General features: G+C 33.6%; 1 protein-coding gene and 1 pseudogene across 1 annotated transcript; one reads left to right on the forward strand and one right to left on the reverse strand.

Moving 5' to 3' along the window:
- Positions 1-2,099: 2,099 nt before the first annotated feature.
- On the reverse strand, positions 2,100-6,630 carry LOC111783870 (lupeol synthase OSC3-like). Its single transcript, XM_087128516.1, is given in 15 exon segments — positions 2,100-2,231; positions 2,308-2,391; positions 2,472-2,874; positions 2,980-3,026; positions 3,115-3,174; positions 3,264-3,362; positions 3,451-3,573; positions 3,639-3,758; positions 3,844-3,957; positions 4,064-4,125; positions 4,128-4,248; positions 4,391-4,642; positions 4,714-4,992; positions 5,066-5,245; positions 6,415-6,630. Coding segments are annotated over 15 exon segments (2,256 nt in total). The 5' UTR covers positions 6,616-6,630; the 3' UTR covers positions 2,100-2,120.
- A 4,130-nt stretch (positions 6,631-10,760) lies between these two features.
- LOC111783853 (lupeol synthase-like) overlaps positions 10,761-20,904 on the forward strand; it is a 63,915-nt pseudogene continuing 53,771 nt past the window's right edge.

Genomic DNA, 20,904 nt, shown 5'->3' on the forward strand with positions numbered 1-20,904 from the left:
TCATATTTAGGATGAATTACTTTCTTGTTCTTAAACTTAGTTAGCTCGCATAGCAATAGCAGTAGAATGACCCGTATCCTGAGTTGAGACATTATCTCATAAAATATGTTAGGATAATATGATAACTAGCTTGTTTGACATCCTCCATAAAAAGTTAGCTAGCAACTTTTCCACACGGTTGTAGAGTCAAAGACTTGGTGCTAAAGGTATACTAGAGGAGGTAGGAGGCAAAGACTTGGATGACATCGTCACACTACTTCTAGGCCTTGTAGGCTTTCTTAATCGTCCTTGCCATTGAGATTTATTAGGTCTTTAGGGGCATCTAGGCGGTTTAAGTCTCATCTCACATTTTCAGGAGGTTGGGGATTGACTTCTTTGGGCTAATTTGATCTTTGGATGCACTCAGGTCTAAACCTCTAATCGCTACTTTCTATTCTAGAGTACTCGGTCTACTGAAAACGTATTGACCTAAGTTAACGTGTAAACCACTCTAGCTCTAGTGCCCTAATCTTAACTTGGTCCACTCATCCATGCTTTGGTTGGGAGATATTCCTATCTCACTTAAAGCATGGAAAACACAATCTAAACACTATCTTGGTCATCATAAATTGCCACAGAGGCCTACTAGGTTCATAAAGCAGCTAGGGTGGTTTAACACGGAACACTAGTGTACTCTTTTATGACTCCTTGAGTCTTTTTTAGTTCGGAGCACTAGGGTGTAGACCCTCTAATAGCTGCTCACAATCCTAAGGTTCTCACTCTATTGAGGTGTCCTAACCTAGGTCATTGTCTAGATAGTCTGGCTCTAGTATCCTAATTCTAGTTCTGTGCAGATAAACAAGCTGTATAGGGAGAACACACAATCAATCACTTGAAGATAAACATATTAGATATCAAGCTGAAAAGTGAATACCGAGCCGAATATCCAAGAAACTGAGTCGTGGAGTCGAGTCGAGCCGTTTAAGTCGATTGAGCCGAAGAGGTGCACGCTGCAGATGGTGACACGAGTTGTAGTAGGGAGCAGCTGCGTGTGCAGGTCGTTTTCGGGTCGAGGCGCAGATCGCAGGTGTTTGGGCTGGCTGCGGTTTGAGCCTCGAGAATATGGTGATCACGGGCTGCAGGCCTACTAACGGGCTAGCTGCAGATGGTTTGAGTTGAAGGTAAAGTGGGTCGATTTTTCGGTTTGTTGTAAGTTGGGCTGCAGGTAGCGTATTGGACCCGAGACGTCGTCTTGCTCACCAGGCAATTTTTCTCTGGCGACCTTGTCTCTCCTCTGAAATGTCGTTCTGACGTTCGGGGGATTGCTTTAGCGAAGCAAGAGCATCGGGTGGGTGTGAGACCGAGGTGGGTGCGAGAATTTCGGCGACCACAATTTTTTTCTATGTTGTTACAGCCCTCATGTGGGTGTGGAAGGGTTGCACTTGAGAGACGCTACCTCGTTAGTATGTATGTGAGGGTCACAATCTACTATTTTCTTAATGATGGTATGACACTCTCCCCACATAAAATAGTCATTATCCTTGATGACTTACATTGTAGATTGTGACATAGGACATTCCACTAGAAGAGGAATCAGGGCCTCATAACACACTACGTGTGGAAAGGTCATGAGCACTTAGAGTACGTATCATAGTACAAACAAACTTGAAAAGTGTCATAACTTTAGAGCATGAGTATGCACTTATATGGCCCTAGAGTATTGTTCGTTTAGCAAAGGCAATTAATCAACTTTGACATTTTGGGAGGAAATTTATTATGACGATTGGGATTTGACGTTAATTGAGCATGGGATTGAGTCAGTTGGGCCACTGAGTGAATGTGGGAAAGGGTTGGTAGGTTGAGATAGAAGAATTAGTTCTTAAAAAAAAAAAAAAAAAAAATACATTCGTAATTGTTTTTTTAACTCTTTATGATAGATAATATGACCCGTGGAAATTATTAATTCAAATCATAATCATGTGTGAATATTCATTTTGATGTTTAAATATTAATATAAATTGTAGTATGCGAATATCAATTCAAATTACTATTGGAAACGATGAGAAAAAGAGAAGCAAAAGTTGAAATATCTTTTATATATATATGGAGATGGAATGAAACAAAGTCTAAAAGCATTGAGACTATGGCAATGAAACTTTATTACAATACTCTGCAAGTGCCCACAATGGGAATACGTTCCTATATAGTCTATAGTATAGCGTGCATGTGTTCATAAATGCTCCAGCTATCTCCTGTCATACAAATAACTCTCTTTTTTAATATCACAAAAGTTATAGTTTAACCAAACCACACATAACGATAACCAACCTGTTGAGGGTAATCACCATTCTCCAGTTGAGAATTAATTAATAGCTTTGCTGCACGGTGAAGAGGAGTTGGATCTCTCTTTTCCTACATACATACGCCATTTCTTTATTATATATATATATATAAGCTTTACATACTAATTGAATTTAAAGAGTAAAACAAACCTGCTGAGAATGGATCAAAGCCATTAAAGCAAAGGAAGTTTGAACAAGATTGGAAGAATTTCCAGGAAGCGGAATGTATTTCTTTTGTATACATGAAATGTGACTCTCTCCCCATCCACCGTCCGGACATTGAATTTTAAGAAGAAACTCTACACCTCTTCTTAGTGTTGAGGAATTATTGTAAGTGTTTCCCGTTGCCACTAATCCTTTTATAGCGAAGTATGTTGCGTAAGTGTAACAAATTCCCCAATATCCATGCCATGATCCATCCTCTTTTTGAGTTTCTTCCAAATACTTCACTCCTTTACTTAAAAACGTTTTTATCTCTTTCTTTCTATGATTTGGAAATAGCTTCCTAAACAGAACAAGTGCCTGTATCGACGATGACGTGCATTCTACATATCTAATTTTACCCATTCCATGGTTCATCACAACATAACAAAACAAATAATAATAATCAGTCCAATGCAATGTATCTTCGTGTAATGTTATTAGATTGTCTACTTACTCGAGCTCCAATATCGTGTATTCTAAGAATTCCACTGGATTCAATAGCTGAAAAGTTTAAGATACAACAAAATAATCCTATTAATTAGTTGTTATGATTTATCAAGAATAACTCTCAAATAAGGCCTTAGGGTACCTCAAACCATGATGGTACACCTCCGGTAGGCTCCCAAGCTGAGACTCCACCATTTTTTGCCTATTTATTTCACAACAAAATTCACCAATTCATCATTAAGTTCACAAGAAAAAAATAATTGCAAGGCAAATTCAAATTAAAACCCTTACTTGAAGGGATAATATGATATTCACAGCTTCATAAAACCATTGTGGTTCCATTGGATCTCCTACTATGTTAGAAGACATGGTCGAAAATATTAAACAACACTGACATGTCATTTATATATACAAGAGATCAGTAAATTAATTTAAAATTTAATATTATTATGGAAACTATGAAAATAAAATAAAATACCAATAGGTTTTCTGCAGTACAATCAGAAATTTGCCATCCATGATCTCGATCAGAGAATGTCCAACTTCCTTTTGATATGTAACGATACATACTTCGAAAATCACCCGAAGGATTCTCTCTAACCTTTATATGAGTATACATTAAAATAATATAAACAAATATTTATTCAAATTAAATAATTTTAGTACCTGTGATTGTTTAATGAAGTCATGTCCTTTTTTAAGTGTTTCTGAAAATTCGTGGTGAAGATTTGTTGCAAGAACCGCTTGAATGGAAAAGGCAACATCCCATGATTGACTACCATAACTCTGCTCATGTATGTATGACAAAATCGAAAGATAATATTTATTTATTTATAAATTAGTCAAATATTTAATGATGAGTAAAACATACTTGCATCTTCATTCCATCTTCACCAATCCATAAGTAATCTTTGATTCTAGCAACATGTTTCTTATAAGCTTCCCCATGAGGATCATCAATCCAACAAGCAAGTGTAAACAATGGCTGCATGTTCAATAACCCTCCACCATATTAGCTAAATTATATTTATTAATATAATATTATTATCTATAATTATAACAATAAAAGAAAAAAGAAGTATAAAATTAACCTTTTCAATGCATCCAATTGTAATGTAATGACTGTTATGATCTTCATAATCAATATGACGTTTATTTGAAGGGCTTTATTTCTTATTGTTTTAAAAGCCCAACTATTAAGAATGGGTTCTCCAAAGTATTGAAGAGCATCCCATGCAAGCTTCTGAAATAAAGAACGTTCAAAGCACTTGTCTTCCTACATCATCATGTCCAATCAATCAAAGTAATCAAAGTCTCATACCGTACAAATCTCAAACCATTTGAAAGGATGAATATTGATTTGTTCTTTACTCGTAAATTGTTGTTGTAGAGAGGGTTGAATGGTTTTAGGAGCATACCTTTGCACAATAATGACGAGTTGGACTCCATTTAATGTGATTGTAAGGTTGAGTATAGATTTCTTGACGTAATTGAAGAATGAGAGGTGTGAGGGGTCCAACAAATCGCTTACCATATAAATATGACATAGGAAGAAGTGTCAATCTAGAATAGCGAAACAAAGTTCGAGGAATGAAAGGAAGTAATTTCCCTAACAACCAAAATTCTGGAGGCATGGGGTTTGCTCCCTCCCACTCATAAACACCCAAAATCTACATAAGTAAATTATAAGTTTAGTTCCTCAAATCAAATCAAATAAGGTAGAGATATATATAGTACTAACCGAGAGCCAAATCTTTCCCCAGGAGGGTATGTAAAGAGCACCTCCATGATCTAGAATCCATTTTCGAGCTCTACAACACTCATCTTTGTCAAGTTCTTCTCCCAACAAACGGAGTTGAATATAGTTAAAAACAGTGCAAAGCATACAACTTTGTCCCACAATGTGTAATCCCCATCCACCATCTTCATTCTGATGACAATATGCATAGCGAAGGATTTCCTTTCGGTGTTCTTCTGAGAATACGATGTGGAGATGTCCCGTAATATACAACGAAAATACCTAAAAAGAAAAGAAAAGGGTAATATTGTGGTAGAATTATATAAGACAAAATGAATAGAAGGAGGAAGAGTACCAATGGAGGGAAATAAAACATAGGGCCAGCGTTTTCAGCAGGCCAATGGCCATGAGGGCTTTGTAAGGCTGCAAAGAAGTTGGTGGCTCTTCTGAGTGCAATGCTCGCTGTTTCCTTATCTATTACGTCCTCCACTCTCACTATTGGAATTGTTTGCTTGAAATTTCGCTCTCTCAGAAACTGATCCTCATAAAAGAAGTATGTCCCTTCAAACACTTATTTAAATACACATTTATTGATAAAGTAGACCAATCAAATATATGTCTAGATCCATCCAAATTTTACATTTAATGATGACGTAGACTGAATTTACTCATAAAGTTTTGAATTCAAAATATGAAGTAAATCCTCCATTTTACCTTCACTAATTAAAAAAAAATTAAATTTTCAAAAGTTTTATTAATATCTTTAAACTTTTTTTTAAATTTCAAAACTTTTTTAAAAACTTTGAAAACACCTTTTTAAATTTGTTTGAAAGTAAAAAAATATGATAGTACGATGTTTTAAAAATACTTATGAACTTTTTAAAATTAAAATTAAAAAGTTATAATCTATGAGGGGTTCGATAGATTTATTTATTTATTTTATTTTATTATTATTATTTTTTTTTAAGTTAAAGGGTGTTAGTACGAACGAAGAAGGTTTTTTTTTTTTTTTTGTTAACCTTTTTAAAAATTTGAAGGGTTTTAATGAAAGTTTTTAAAGTTGAAGGGTATTTTTTTAACACTATCAAGATTTCAAGGATATTTTTGAAGTAAACTACTAACAATTGTTGAGGATTGTTGGGAGTGAGTCTCACATTCTAATTTAGGGAATGATCATGAGTTTATATGTATGGAATATCATATCATGAGAGTTTAAGCTCAAAAAGGGTGTACATTGTTTGAGGGCTCCAGAGAAGGAGTCGAGCCTCGATTAAGGGGAGGCTGTTTGAGGGCTCTATAGTGTACTTTGTTCGAGGGGAGGATTATTGATGATTGTTGGGAGTGAATCCCTGGACCTCGATTAAGGGGAGGTTATTCGACGACTCGAAATGGGTCACTTGAAATCTTAGCAAAATTTTGAATTGAGAAAAAAAATTGGATTTTATTATGAAATGGAATCTTATAAGTTCAAACATATATGGTAAAATAAGAAGCTGAAGAAGAAGGGTTACTAAGTTTTGTTCTTCGTAAAGAATCATGTCCCTTCTAACTTCAAATATTCAAACTCTCTTTCAAATGAGACATTCCATGCATGTAAAGATCATTTTAAACTCATACTAACGTTAGATTTAATCATTTTTAAACCTATAAATCTATATTTGATTTTAGAAAATAAAAAACTTTTATAATATATAAAGAGGGGACCTGAAATCTCCAAAAGAGATCACTGTTGCATGGGACTTTGAAACAATTATGGTAATAATTTTGACGAGCTTCTTCCACTTCAGCTCGCTCTTCTGGAGTGCCATCATCGGGCTCAAAGTCCCACGTTTGTCTCCCCACAAAATTGTTGGAACTGAACAAGTACGGATTATTTGCTCCTTCTCCCACGGTAAGTCTCCACATTTTCACTCTCTTAATTGTGCCTTTCCATACAAATTTTTTCTACTTATATAGACGAGGGTTTTACTTTTATGTTCGTTATGTCAATGTCTTGGTAGAGAAAAAGAAAATCCAATGAATTATTAAACAAATGAAATTAATCTAAATATTTTAAATGAGTACTTTATGATATCCCACGTTGGTAGGGAGGAGAACGAAACACCTTTTGTAAGAGTGTAGAAATCTTTCCCTAGGAGATGAGTTTTAGAGCTTTGAGGGGAAGCCCGTAAGAAAAAGCTCGAAGCAGACAATATCTGCTAGCCGTGGACTTGGACCGTTACCTACTTAACTTAATTTTAGTTTTTTTTTTTTTTTTTTTTTTCTTCGGGGTCATGATTTTATTGATATTGTCATTAATGTTTGTAAGTGTAACCTCTAGACATCATAGTTTTATTTGGAATGTGTAATGCGATAAAAAATTTAGTTTCTTCAAAGCACCTACTGCCTACGTATATTCTATGTTGGTTTCTTGCGGAGCTGACACGTAAATAAATTAAGTCCAACTTTTTTTATTTTTTATTTTTTAAAATAGAAGTTTTAATTATAACAACTATCCACCACCTAATAAATTTAATGCCCAACACAACCATCATTTTAACTGAATCGACTTTACACGACTATGGCCCTCAATTATTAGCCCACAAATTAGTTGCATGCTTCTATTCCTTTTCAAAATAATTGGTTAAAATATCTTGCATTGGGATACTTTCGTTATAACTAGTACGAACGCTTACACTTTGATTTTATACGCGCTCCTTTTCCTTTGTGGCTTCTAGAAGTGTGAGCATGCGCTACCTCGTAGTCATGTCTAAAAGGTATGTAACTAGTTTTTCTAATGGATACATGTACGTGTGCGTCGACTGTGTGTAGAGAAGTAATACACATTAAACCCTAATCGAACTGGAAAACATAGACCAGTGAAAAGTTTTATGGAAAGATAGGTTCTATTATGATTGCATGTAACTGCATTTTCCGACTCTAACAGTGTGATTACTTACGGAGTATTTTTATATACTTAAGTCATGACTACTTCTTTTTTTACGTAAAGGTAATGTCCCCATATACAGATGATGGCGTCCCTATGGAGACCATGGAAATAAAGTCAGCGTAGTCGCATTTTGATTGTATGTTTAGCCCTTAGGTTAGATCAAGGCATTGCTTTTCTTTTAAACTCTATTGTTAGTTTAAATTATTTTTCTTTGTGAATGTATATCCATATCAATTTTTTAGTAAACAGTTTTATAGGATTTTTCAAATATATTATGTATGTCATGCGTGTAGTAGCAACTTTATTTTAAAAGGAAAAATAGTGTCCTTACAGCAAATACTAGAAAACTCATAATGTATGGAAGCAAAACAAATATTGGTAAGGACATTTCTCATGACCCAATTTTTTAGGCTTGGAATCTTAAACTGTGGCCAAAAAGACAAAAGAAAATAAAATAAAAGATTAAAATACAGTAAATCAAATTAAAATAAAAAACACCCTAACTAAACTCAAAATGAAATCCAATTACAAGTCGTTATTGTTCTGTTTAATATAAATGTAGAATGAGTTTGGGATACAATTACAAACAAAATACAAAGACAAGACTGGCCCTCTAGGACCACATCCTTTGTTTGAATACTCTCCCACCTTGTCGCCTATGAACACCTAAAAAAGAAAGGGGTGAGTATAAAAAACACTGAGTAAGTAACCTACTTGTAGACTCATCACATTCTTATCTAGTAAGTTACCACAGACTTTTTCTATGTGGTCCCACGCCCCTCTCAAGACAAGTTTATAGCGCAATTGTCCTGTTCAAGAGACCCATGTGTTGGGATATGGAGTTTGATACCTATTTATAGCTTATTCAATTGCCATAGACACTAAAACTATATATGGAACATGGTCATACATAGTAAACCACTATTTATATGAAAAAATGGTAGAGATATATATGGTAAATAGTATATATATAATAGGTGGTTATATCTGGTAAAACTATATATAGTAAACTGAAACTATATATATCCCTCAGACACTGATTTGAAGATGTAGTTTTTGCCTTCTTTGTATCCTCTCTTGGTGTATATTCCTAAAGTCATCAATACAAATTCTTTAGCCAATATTCCTTCATACATTTGCTCTCTCTTGTTCTTTGTGTTCATCTAGACCGAGTGTGTATTGTTGTGTGATCCTAACAACTGATATCAGAGCTAGGCGAAATTCACCACAATATGTGAAGATGGAAATTTCAAAGATTGGAATTGAGAAATTTGATGGATCCATTTCGGTTTCTAGAAGATGCAGATTAAAGATTATATGTACCAGAAAGATCTTCACAAACCCCTGTTGGGGGTGAAGCTCAAGGATCAGTGGAAGCTCAAGGATCGACAAACCTTAGGGTTGATATGGTTGACGCTGTCTAGAAACATGGCGTTCAACATCATCAAGGAGAAGACAATGTCAGATCTGTTGAAACCGTTGTCGAATATGTACAAAAAACTGTCAGCTATGAACAAGGTGTATTTAATGTGATGATTGTTCAATCTACAAATGTCTGAAAGTGGATCTGTTCAGACCATATAAATGAATTCAATATAATTGTCAGTCAACTGAGTTCGGTGGACATTAATTTCGAAGATGTAATTAAAGTATTGATTTTGATGTCATATTTACCCGAGTCATGGGATACTGTTGTTGTTTTGATTAGTAGTTTCTGATGATTTGAGAAACTAAAGTTCGATGAAATCTGAGATGTAATTCTCAGCGAAAGTATTCACAAACGAGAAATTGGAGATTCATCTAGTAGTGCTCTCAGTATTAACTGGAGGGGAAGAAGTAAATCAAAGAGTCCAACAAAGGCTGATCAAAATAAAAAACCGTTAAATTTTTCCAAACAGAGCAAATGTAACGTGTTAGAGTTGTGATAAAAATGTCATTTTCGGACAGATTATACATGACCAAAAAGGAACATAATCACAAATCAGAGGAGAATAATGATTCTATAAATTCAGTAGAGGACGTTGGTGATGTTCTAATCCTCACCGTGGACAGTCTGATTGAATCCTGGATTTTGGATTCAAGTGTATCTTTTCATTCATCTCCAAATAAAGAGTTGTTCTAGAATTTCAAGTTTGAAAATTTTGAGAAGGCGTATTATGCCGACAACAAAGCCTTGGAGAATGAAGGAAAGGGGATGTCTACATAAAAACTTGTGCAGGAAATCCATAGACATTAAAGGATGTCAGATATATTCTTAATCTCAAGAAGAACCTAATCTCTATTGGTCAGTTAGACAATACAAGTTATGCAATAGACTTGGGAAGAGTTCGTAGAAGATTGTGAAGGGTGCTATGGTGGTAGTGCGTGGCACCACTGCAGGGTGTATGAACATGGCTGCTGTTGCTTAGAGTGCTTCAAATTCAAGTCTATAGCACAATAGACTTGAACATGTGAGAGTCAAAGGAATGAAGATGCTAGATGAGAAAGAAGTTTTGGAAGGTCTGAAATCTATTGATATGAGTCCTTGTGAGAGATATGTTATAGGAAAACATAAACGAATCAGCTTCACAAAGGCTGTCAGAGAACTAAAGAAAGTGCAGTTGGATATGGTCATAAATACGTTTGGGGATCGTCTCCAGTTTCCTCACTTGGAGGATCAAAATTCTACGTCACCTTCATCGATGATTTCAGCAAGAAGATGTGAATTTATTTTGTGAAACACAAGTCAGATATGTTTGCCACCTTCAAGAAGTAGAAAGATGAAGTTGAAAATTAGACTGACTTAAAGATCAAATGTCTGAGGTTTGACAATGGAGAAGAGTACGAAAATTCAGAATTCAAAGCATTTTGTGCAGCTGAGGGAATTAGATTACCGTGGATAGTTTCTAGTAAAGTAAGACAAAATAGTGTTGCTAAGATGATGAACAGAACAGTGAATGAGTGAGCAAGAAGTATGAGGATTCATTGTAGATTGTCGAAGACATTCTGGGCCGATGTTGTACATACAACAGTCTACTTTATCAATAGAGGGTCGTCAGTATCCTTGTAGTTCAAGTTGCCAAAAGAAGTGTGAATAGGAAAAGAACTCAAGTACTATCACTTGAGGACTTTTGGCTGCACTATGTATGTTCGTGTTGATCTACAGAAGAGTGACAAGCTTGATGCTGGGGCTGTGAAGTGCTATTTCATACGCTATGGTTCTGACATGTTCGAGTACAAATTTTGGGATGACAAGAACTGAAAAGTTTTGAGACAATGTGACTTGAATTTTGATGAAACTGTTATGTATCAGGACAAAGAAACAAGTGGGTGTTGAGGTTAAATTGCAGAACAATTCACAGAGGGATGTTGTAGAAGATACTCAAGAAACTTCTGAGACTGTTGCTGAGGAACCAGATGTGGAACAAGTGACAACTGAGCAGGTTGAAAAGATCATCTAGAGCTATTAGAGTACCAGATAGGTATGTACCTTCATTACCCATTCTGTTGCTAACTAATGAAGGGGAATCAGAGCCCTTTGATGACGCCCTACAGTTGGAGGATACAACCAAGTGGGAGCAAGCCATGGATGATAGGATCTTTAGACTTCAGAAATGTGTTGCTATTTTATCTACTTAGGCTGAGTACGTGGAAATAACTAAAGCTGGAAAGAAGATATTATGGATGACAGACTATCTAAACGAATTGGGTAGGAAGTAGCATGAGAAGATTTTTTGTACAGATAGTCAGAGTGTCATATAGTTGGTGATGAACCCAGTCTATCATTCAAAGACAAAACACAGAAGACGATACTATTTCATTTGTAGGTTAGTGGAAGATGGTGATCTGTTTGGGTTTAAGGTTTAAGGTTTAGGGTTTAAGGTTTAGGGTTATGGAGAAGATAGAGGGTGCAAAGAATCCAACAAACATGTTAACAAAATGTGGTGATGTTGGAACATTGAGGTTGTGCAAAGCCTTAATTTGTATGGTGCAGTGAAGCTATTGATAGTCGTTTGAGAATGAGATTATTGATTGACTATATCAGTCTACAAGTGCGAAAATTATTAGGACAGGGAGTCTGAAACCTATTTATAGGTAATTCAATTGTTATAGATAGTAAAATTATCCGTGGAAAATAGTCATATATGACTATTTATAGTAAAAAACTACTAGAGATATATGGTAGATATATACCGATATATAGAGTAAAGCTATACTAGCAGTAAAATATTGGTAGAGATATATATGGTAGATAGTATATATATAGTAGTGGTTATATTTGGTAAAGCTATATATAGATAGTATATATGAGGTAGCGGTTTGAAGATATACTTTCTGCCTTCTTCTTATTCTTTCTCTAGTGTAAATTCCTAAACTAATTCATACAAATCTTTTAGCCAATATTTCTCTTTACATTTTCTCTCTCCTGTTTTTTTGTGTTCACCTAGATAGAAGGTGTGCGTTTATTGTGTGATTCTAAGAACATGACCATTTCCATATATAAGAGCATCCAGTCATCTCGATGTGTCATAATATCATTGTAACAACGGTACAAAAATTTTTTTTAAGCAATATAAATAAATAAATAAGAGAAAAAAAAAAATAACCAATTTTCCAACCGCTCACCGCTTCTTCCCTAGAATAACTGGTGAAGCACATTTAGTTTAGCCCCAAAGAGATACGTATTTGAAGAGGTTAGTCATATATTACATCTTCCTTTTATTTTATTGGATGATTTTTTGTTACAATTAGTTACCTTTGAATTAGAAATTAAATGACAAAACTTTTCTCTAGTTTTAGGAAATACATGGGTAGCCAATTTTAGAGAAAAAGTAAGAATAGATTAAAAATTTGCTAAAAATAGGAAACAAACCGAGATAAAATATGGTGGATTGTGAACATAATTGAAAGAAAAGAAAAAAAAAAGGAAACACACCCTACCAGGAAAGAAAATATTTGGAAAATGTTAAAGAGTTTCAAATGGATTGCAAATAATGTTATAACAAATATATATAAACATTTCAAGACTTTATTCATGCAAAGACTTCATGCAAAGACTTTAATGCTTCTTTAATGCTCGCATGAAGTTAGCACATGGAATAATGTAAATTAGAGAAATAATTTTATAGAAGCTCGAACTTGTCATTAGCTCACATAGGTGGACTTGGATTTCAAAGAACAGAATCGAAATTTCATTAAGGATAAATTCGTGACAATAACTTAAGCTAATCAAGTAAGTGACCCTACTATCGGCTCGGTCGGAAGACTTGTCTTATGTATGCGACACGTGTTCAGTGGCCCTTGTACGTATCATTTCTACTTTATGTTATTTGATGATGTGATGATGTTATATGATGACGTTAGATAATGATGCGATGATGTTATATGATGATGTGATGATGTTATATGATGATTGATAATACTATGTGATGTCGTGACAACGTTAGATGATGATGTGATGATGTTATATGATGATGTGATAATGTTATGTGATGACCTGATGACATTAGATGTGTGATGATGTTATATGATGACTTGATGACGTTAGATAATGATGTGATGATCTTATATGATGATGTTATGATGTACATGATGATGATGATGCAAGATGTATGATGATGAAATGACTTCATATGACAATGTTCAATATTAAGATGTTGTGCATGTATTAAATGACACGATGCATTATGATGAGAAGTTTTTAAAGACACCACCCTAGTTAAACAAATGAGGATGAATGTATGAAAGCTAATGCATGCATGTTACTTAGAGTAATGTGTGAACGGTGTATAAGGTTGTGCTTTAAAGATGAAAACTATAAGGACCTCATGCATTTTGTGTGTTCATATATATCGGGTTACTTCCTCATTTATGATGATGAGTGCGGACGCACACAGTATGACGATGAGGGTGTTCACGGGAGCATGACACTATGGGGTTTCGCTGACCTCCAGACATCGCTACATATTAGTTTGACCAGAGAGGGTCTAGGGGGTGTGCGAGCCCCCTGAGGATTCACATTCGCACATGTGGGTCATGTGTAGGGAAGTACTACACATCCAATTTTATCGAGACTGGAGACCACCCCTATGTTGATTTTTAAATGATAGGTCCCTAGATCATGAGTTGCATGTGTGTGCATTCCCTGACCCCAATAGTAGGGTCACTTACTGGTATATCTTAAAATACTCAATCCATGTTCTACTTCTTCTTAGGTAAAGTCAAGGTGTCCCTATACGACTGACATTGCAACTTGAGACCATGACATATGTATAGGGTAGTCGCTGATGATGTTACTATAACACGTGGGGAAGCAATTTGAATCTTAGGCACTCTAAGTATATTAATTATAGTAAATTAGCTAGCATGTTCAAAAGCATTAAAACTCAATGAGTTTGAATACTAACCTTTTGTAGTTCAAATTTCTTTTTCCTCACGAACCGGTTTCGAACCACCACTAGTGTCTTCCCTTCTATTCTCCGGCCTTATAACGGAATTGTGGAATCCGGTGAGTGACTAAACTTGGTAGGAATTTAGTATATGTAAAGAGAGGGTTTTGAGAGATTTTCTTAAAGTTTTTTGAGCAAACTTTCCATGTAACTTGATCCCTCTATTTACAAAGTCATATTTGCATGTTGATTCAAATTTGAGATTACCAAATTTTGACACTCAAAATTCCACTCAAATTTGTGGGATTACGTGGCAAACATGCAAGTTTGGTTAAACCAAATTAACACTCAATATTCCACGGACTCAAACATAGATTAAATGATTAATTCAACAATTAATTTAAATAATTAATTTCAAATCAAAATAATATTAAATGATTAATTAAACAATTTAATTAATATTTATTAGTCAATCCCAATCAAGTCAATCCCTATTCATAATTAAAATATTTAAATCTTATTTAAATATCTCCATTCTCTCTTTTTCTTTAATTCATAATTAAAACAAAATGCGGTTAAATATATCGTATATATTTAGTGTGTATTCTCTAATTTGAATTCGAACACTTTGAACTCACTCGTCACACTGTTCTAAGGTTTAGTCCGATATGAGCTAGTAGAAGGACCTAATGGACAGATCATCGAATCCAACGATCCAAGATTAACCGACTAAACTCATTAACCTTGTTAACCAACATTCGTTAACTAGTAGGACACTCCACTATAGCCTAGTAGTTGCACTCCCTTCACTATAGATATATTTATGAACATTTGATATAACCATGATTAGTAAGTTGATCCTTCACAGGTTGTTCGTAACTAGAGATGGGTCAATTTACCGTTTTACCCCTAAAGTTACTTCGTGTTCCTTAAGTCCCACCGATCCTCTAATGAACAATTGGTTTGTGGTCCAACCACCAAACCGACTCCCTCTCGGGCCAATGAGAGGGTGGGGCCCCTTGTTCAAGACTTGGAGTCAGTACTTAAGGGAACAACCTCTCTATCCCTAAAAGCGTGTAGAAGTGGATTCTATCTTACACCCTATGTCCCCAGCTATTCACTCAGTCTTACCCTTGAAATTGGAGGCTTATTGAGTCAACGAACTCGGGCCACTCTCACCCATGCAAATCTAAGGATAATTCTGAATAAACAGGAGTTCATAGTTAGGTCAGGATTAAGATCAAGTTATCTAGGTTATCGAATGAAAAAATCAGTCTCAACAGTAAACGACATTATAAAGTGAGAGTGGTTTTCTTCATGGTCCGATCTTATGCAGTACTCATTTCATAGCACGCCCCCACTCCGATCTTATGGAGTATGTGGGAGTGTTTGGAGATCCATGGAGGTCGCGAGTCGCGAGTCGCCGGCGACCGCATTGATTTTATATCTATATATATATCCCTTACCGTTTTTGTACGACATTTAAAAAAATTATTTTACTAATTACAAAAATAAATTTTTTGATTTTTGAGTCAAACCATTTACATCATTTTATTATAATCATCTCTACTAAGTGCTTCTTCATGGTAAAAAAAAAAAAAAAGAAAAAAAAAAAAAAGAAAAAAAGAAATTAAATTAAATAGATTTTCTAAAAATGATTTTTATCTATTATAAAATATTATATTTAACCAAACAAATTTAGTTGGAAAAGTTATTTTAAGAGATTATTTTGAAAAGTTATATAAACATGCCATTAATTTATGCAATTAATTTGTGTTCTAACAATTGAGGGCCATAATCGATCTTAAAATCATGATGTGTTCGGACATTGAATTTATTAGGTGGTTGGTGGTTGTAATAATTCATTTAGATTTTTTAAGTATAATAGAAATATACTTAAAATACTAATGAAAAGGTTGGCGTCGGCCCATGCACGTAAATGTAATACCCTCATGTATAAATAGAAAAATTTTGTATGGAAAGGCACAATTGGGCGTGTGAAAATGTGGAGACTTAGAGTGGGAGAAGGAGCATATAATCCATACTTATTCAGCTCCAACAACTTTGTGGGAGGACAAATGTGGGACTTCGAGCCTGATAAAGGCACTCCAGAAGAGCGAGTTGAAGTGGAATAAGCCCGCCAAAATTATTACCATAATCGTTTCAAAGTCCATGCAATAATAACATATTTTAGAAATTTTTAGATTCTCTTTAATTATTATATAATTTTTTTTTATTAGTAGTTTTCTTTCTAATATCAAATAATCATAATTGGTTTATTGTAGTTTGGTAATCAACATTATGATTTTAGAAGACTAATCAATATTATATAATTCTACCACAATATTACCCTTTTCTTTTCAGATATTTTCGTTGTATATTACGGGACATCTCTGTATCATATTCTCAGAACAGCACCGAAAGGAAATCTTTCTCTATGCATATTGTCATCAGAGTGAAGATGGTGGACGGGGATTGCACATTGTGGGACAAAGTTGTATGCTTTGCACTGTTTTTAACTATATTTGATGGCGTTTGTTGGGGGAAGAACCTGACAAGGATGAGTGTTTTAGAGCTCGAAAATGGATTCTAGATTATGGTGGTGCTCTTTACATACCCTCTTAAGAAAAGATTTGGCTCTCGGTCAGTACTATATATATACGTCTACCCTATTTCATTTGAAATAACATAACTCAAATTTAAGGAACTAAATTTATAATTTAACTTTGTAGATTCTAGGAGTTTATGAGTGGGAAGGAGCAAACCCTCTGCCTACATAATTTTGGTTGTTAGGAAAATTACTTCCTTTTCTTCCAAGAAGTTTGTTATGCTATTCTCCATTGACATTTCTTCCACTGTCGTATTTATTTGGAAAGCGGTTTGTTGGACCCCTCACCCCTCTCATTCTTCAATTACGCCAAGAAATATATACTCAACCCTACAACCACATTAAATGTAGTTCAACCCGCCATTTTTGTGCAAAGGTACGTTCCTAAACCATTCAATCCTCCCTACCACAATGCATTAGTAAAGAAATTATAGAATTTCTACCCACAAATCAATATTCATCCTTTCAAAAACTTTGAGAATTATGTGGGTAGAAATTGATAATTTCCATTTCATGTACAGTATGAGAACTCATTTCATGTACTTTGATTACTTTGATTGAACTGGACATGATCATGCAGGAAGACAAATGCTTTGAACGTTCATTATTTCAAAAGTTAACATGGAATACGGTTCAATACTTTGAAGAGCCTATTCGGCCTTAAAAAAACTAAGAAATAGAGCCCTTCAAATAGCTAAATCTCACATTAATTATGAAGATCATAATAGTTTTACATTACTATTGGATGCTTTGAAAAGGTTAATTTCATACTTCTTTTTATTTTATTTTATTATTATCGGTATAGATAATAATATTATATTAATAAATATAATTTAGCTAATATGGTGTAGGGTTATTGAACATGCAGCCATTGTTTACACTTGCTTGTTGGATTGATGATCCTCATGGGGAAGCTTATAAGAAACATGTTGCTAGAATCAAAGATTACTTATGGATTGGTGAAGATGGAATGAAGATGCAAGTATGTTTTACCCATTATTAAATATTTGGTTAATTATAAATAAATAAATATAATCTTTTGTTCTTAAAATGTGGATTTCAATCCAACATTCAAATAAATGTTTTTGTGGAACTTTGTTATAAATATATCCAACAAATAATAAGAGAAACCTATAAAAGACTAACATATATGTATACGAGATGGGTTTTGGTAATCAGTCATGGGAGGTTGCTTTAGCCATTCAAGCAATTCTTGCAATAAATTTCTACCCTGAATTGCGTGGGACACTTAAAAAAAAGGTATGATTTCATTAAACAATCACAAGTATTAAAACTGTTTAATTTGAATAAATAATTGTTCATATTATTCATATAAAGGTTAGAGAGTACCCTTCGAGTGATTTTCGAAGTATGTACCGTCACATATCAAAAGGAAGTTGGACATTCTCTGATCAAGATTATGGATGACAATACTTAAATACACAACTATTTTCACAACTATTTTCTGAAGCAATATTTAAATACATTAAATACATCATAAATCATAACAACTAATTAAAATCATTATTTTGTTTTATCTTATATTTCTTAACTACTAGAGTTCTTCGAATACACAGTATTGAAGCACGAGTAAGTAGACAATCTAAGAATATTACTTGAAAAATTTTAGATGCGCATAAATGGCATTGAACTCATTATTATTTATTTTGTTTCCTTTGTGATGAACTATGGAATGGGTAAAATTAGATATGTAGAATGCACGTCATCGTCGATACGAGCACTTGTCTTGTTTAAAACACTATTTCTAAGTCACGGAAAGAAAGAGATAGAAACATTTTTAAGTAAAGCAGTAAAGTATTTGGAAGAAACGCAGGAAGAGGATGGATCATGGAATGGAAATTGGGGAATTTGTCACATTTATGCAACATACTTCGCTATAAAAGGATTAGTGGCAACTAGAAACACTTACCAAAATTCTTCAACCCTACTAAGAGGTGTGGAATTTCTTCTTAAAATTTAAAAGTCGAGACGGTGGGTGGGGAGAGAATCACATTTCATGTACACAAAAGAAATACATTCCTCTTCCACCGAATTCTTCCAATCTTGTTCAAACTTCCTTTGCTTTAATGGCTTTGATTCGTTCTCAGCCGGTTTGTTTTACTCTTTTACTTAAATTATTATAAGTATGTAAAGCTTATATATATATTTATAGTAATAATAAAGAAATGACGTATGTATGTAGGAAAAGAGAGACCCAACTCCTCTTCATCGTGCGACAAAGCTATTGATTAATTCTCAATTGGAAAATGGTGATTACCCTCAACAGGTTGGTTATTGTAACATATTTTCATTAAACTATAAATTTAGTAATTCCTAACTTATAAATAAATATGTTAATATAACTTTTATTATATTAACAATTTGTTGTATTTAAAAAAGAGTTATTTGTATGTATGGAGTTGGAGTTAGGTTGAGTACTTATGAACACATACATACTACATTATGGATTATATAAAAACGTATTTTCGTTGTCTTTTGGTTGCGGGCACTTGCAGAGTATTGTAATAAGGTTTAATTGCCATAGTCTCACCCAAATTTATTTAACATGCTTTGAGATTTTATTACATTCCATCAACTTTTGCTTCTCTTCTTTAATAGTGATCTTGATATTCACATACAATGTATACAATGTTTCCAATAATGATCTAAATTGATATTTGCATGCAATAATTTAAAATAATATTTAAACATATAATTGTTCTCAAAATGAAAATCAACCGTGGTAAAGATTTTTTTTTTTTATAAGGTTGAATACTAATGATCAAACAATTAACTTAACAAAATTTAAGAATTACATTCAAATTATTTTTGGAAACTAAAATTTATGAACATCCCTTACCTTACCATCCAAGTCAACCTAATACCTTACAAAGTTAACATTAGAGTTTATACATATAACTGTCATCATCCAAAATTTGAGATTCGAAATCAAGGGCGGGACTAACAAACTATGCAATGAAAACGTATAAAAATAGATAGACAAGAAGAAATTATGGAAAAAATTTAGCAATTAAGATGAAGAATTAAAATCAAAACAAAGTACTCAAGTAGTGGATGTATTTCATGAAAAAATATATGTATAGGGTACATGTACACGAACATGTACAAACTCTAAAAAATCTCGGGACACTCCTCTGTGGCTTTAAGACTCTGTAGGTGCTCCTGCCTCGATCTGTGGCATCACTCACCTGAAAAAGAAGAGTAAAAAGAATACTCAGTAAACAACCTACTTTTAAGCTCTTTTCGCATCTATATCTTAGTAGATATCCAAGGCCTTGTCTAGGAGTTCTACAGAGTGGGAACTAAGCTGCAACGGTCTTGTGTACAACTTAGGAGCTTGCAATGTAAAAGCCCAAAAAAAAAAAAAATAAATAAATAAATAAAGAAATAAATAAAGAAATCAACAAATAAAAACAATTATTAAAAAAAAATAACTAAATAATAATAATAATAAATAAATAAATAAACAAAAAAGAAAAACAACCTTTCCCCTTCTCTCCACTAACCTCTCATCCATCCCCACAATTATCTCTTCTCAACCCATCCTTACGCCAGAAAATAACTGTTACTGCAAAAAGAAACAAAAAAAAACAACAATTATCAGATTTAGTTGAGGAAAAAAATGATAATGGCTTTTACCGAGTTAGATTAACCGAGATTTACGTGAAGATAGATTTGATCAGTATATATTAAATCTTCATTTTCTTTTATCCTATTTCTTTTTTAGAAATCAGTCATATTCATTAAATTATTACAATGGTTTAGCTTTGAGTTAGAAACTAAATGTTAATCATTTATACGAATTCTAGTACATCAAGTCAGATTTGTAATATTAGATTAAATTTATATAAGTACCCAAATAAATAGATTAAAAATAGAATGACCAATAAAATTTGTGAACAATAAACACTTAGATAAAGAAGGATTTGGAAACAGGGATCCACTCAAAATTTGGAATACATGAATTAAATGACAACACACTAGATACCGATAAAAGAAAAAGAATATTAAAAACCACGTACTAAACATAGAGAGAAAAAGTAAATAGGGAGGGCAGTAAAGCCCAGAATAACTTCAAATAACTCTATACTTTTTTTTATACAACACTAAGCATGAAAAATAAGATTTTTAATAAAAATATAATTATAGATATATAATATTTCAAGACTTTTAACCATGGACCAATGTAAATTAGAGAAATAATTTTATAGAGTTCAAACTTGAAACTGGTGCCATAGGCTCATATAGGTTGACTTGGATTTCAAAGG

Source organism: Cucurbita pepo, chromosome 11, assembly GCF_057944985.1.
Source record: "Cucurbita pepo subsp. pepo isolate OVF chromosome 11, ASM5794498v1, whole genome shotgun sequence".
Lineage (NCBI taxonomy): Eukaryota > Viridiplantae > Streptophyta > Magnoliopsida > Cucurbitales > Cucurbitaceae > Cucurbita > Cucurbita pepo.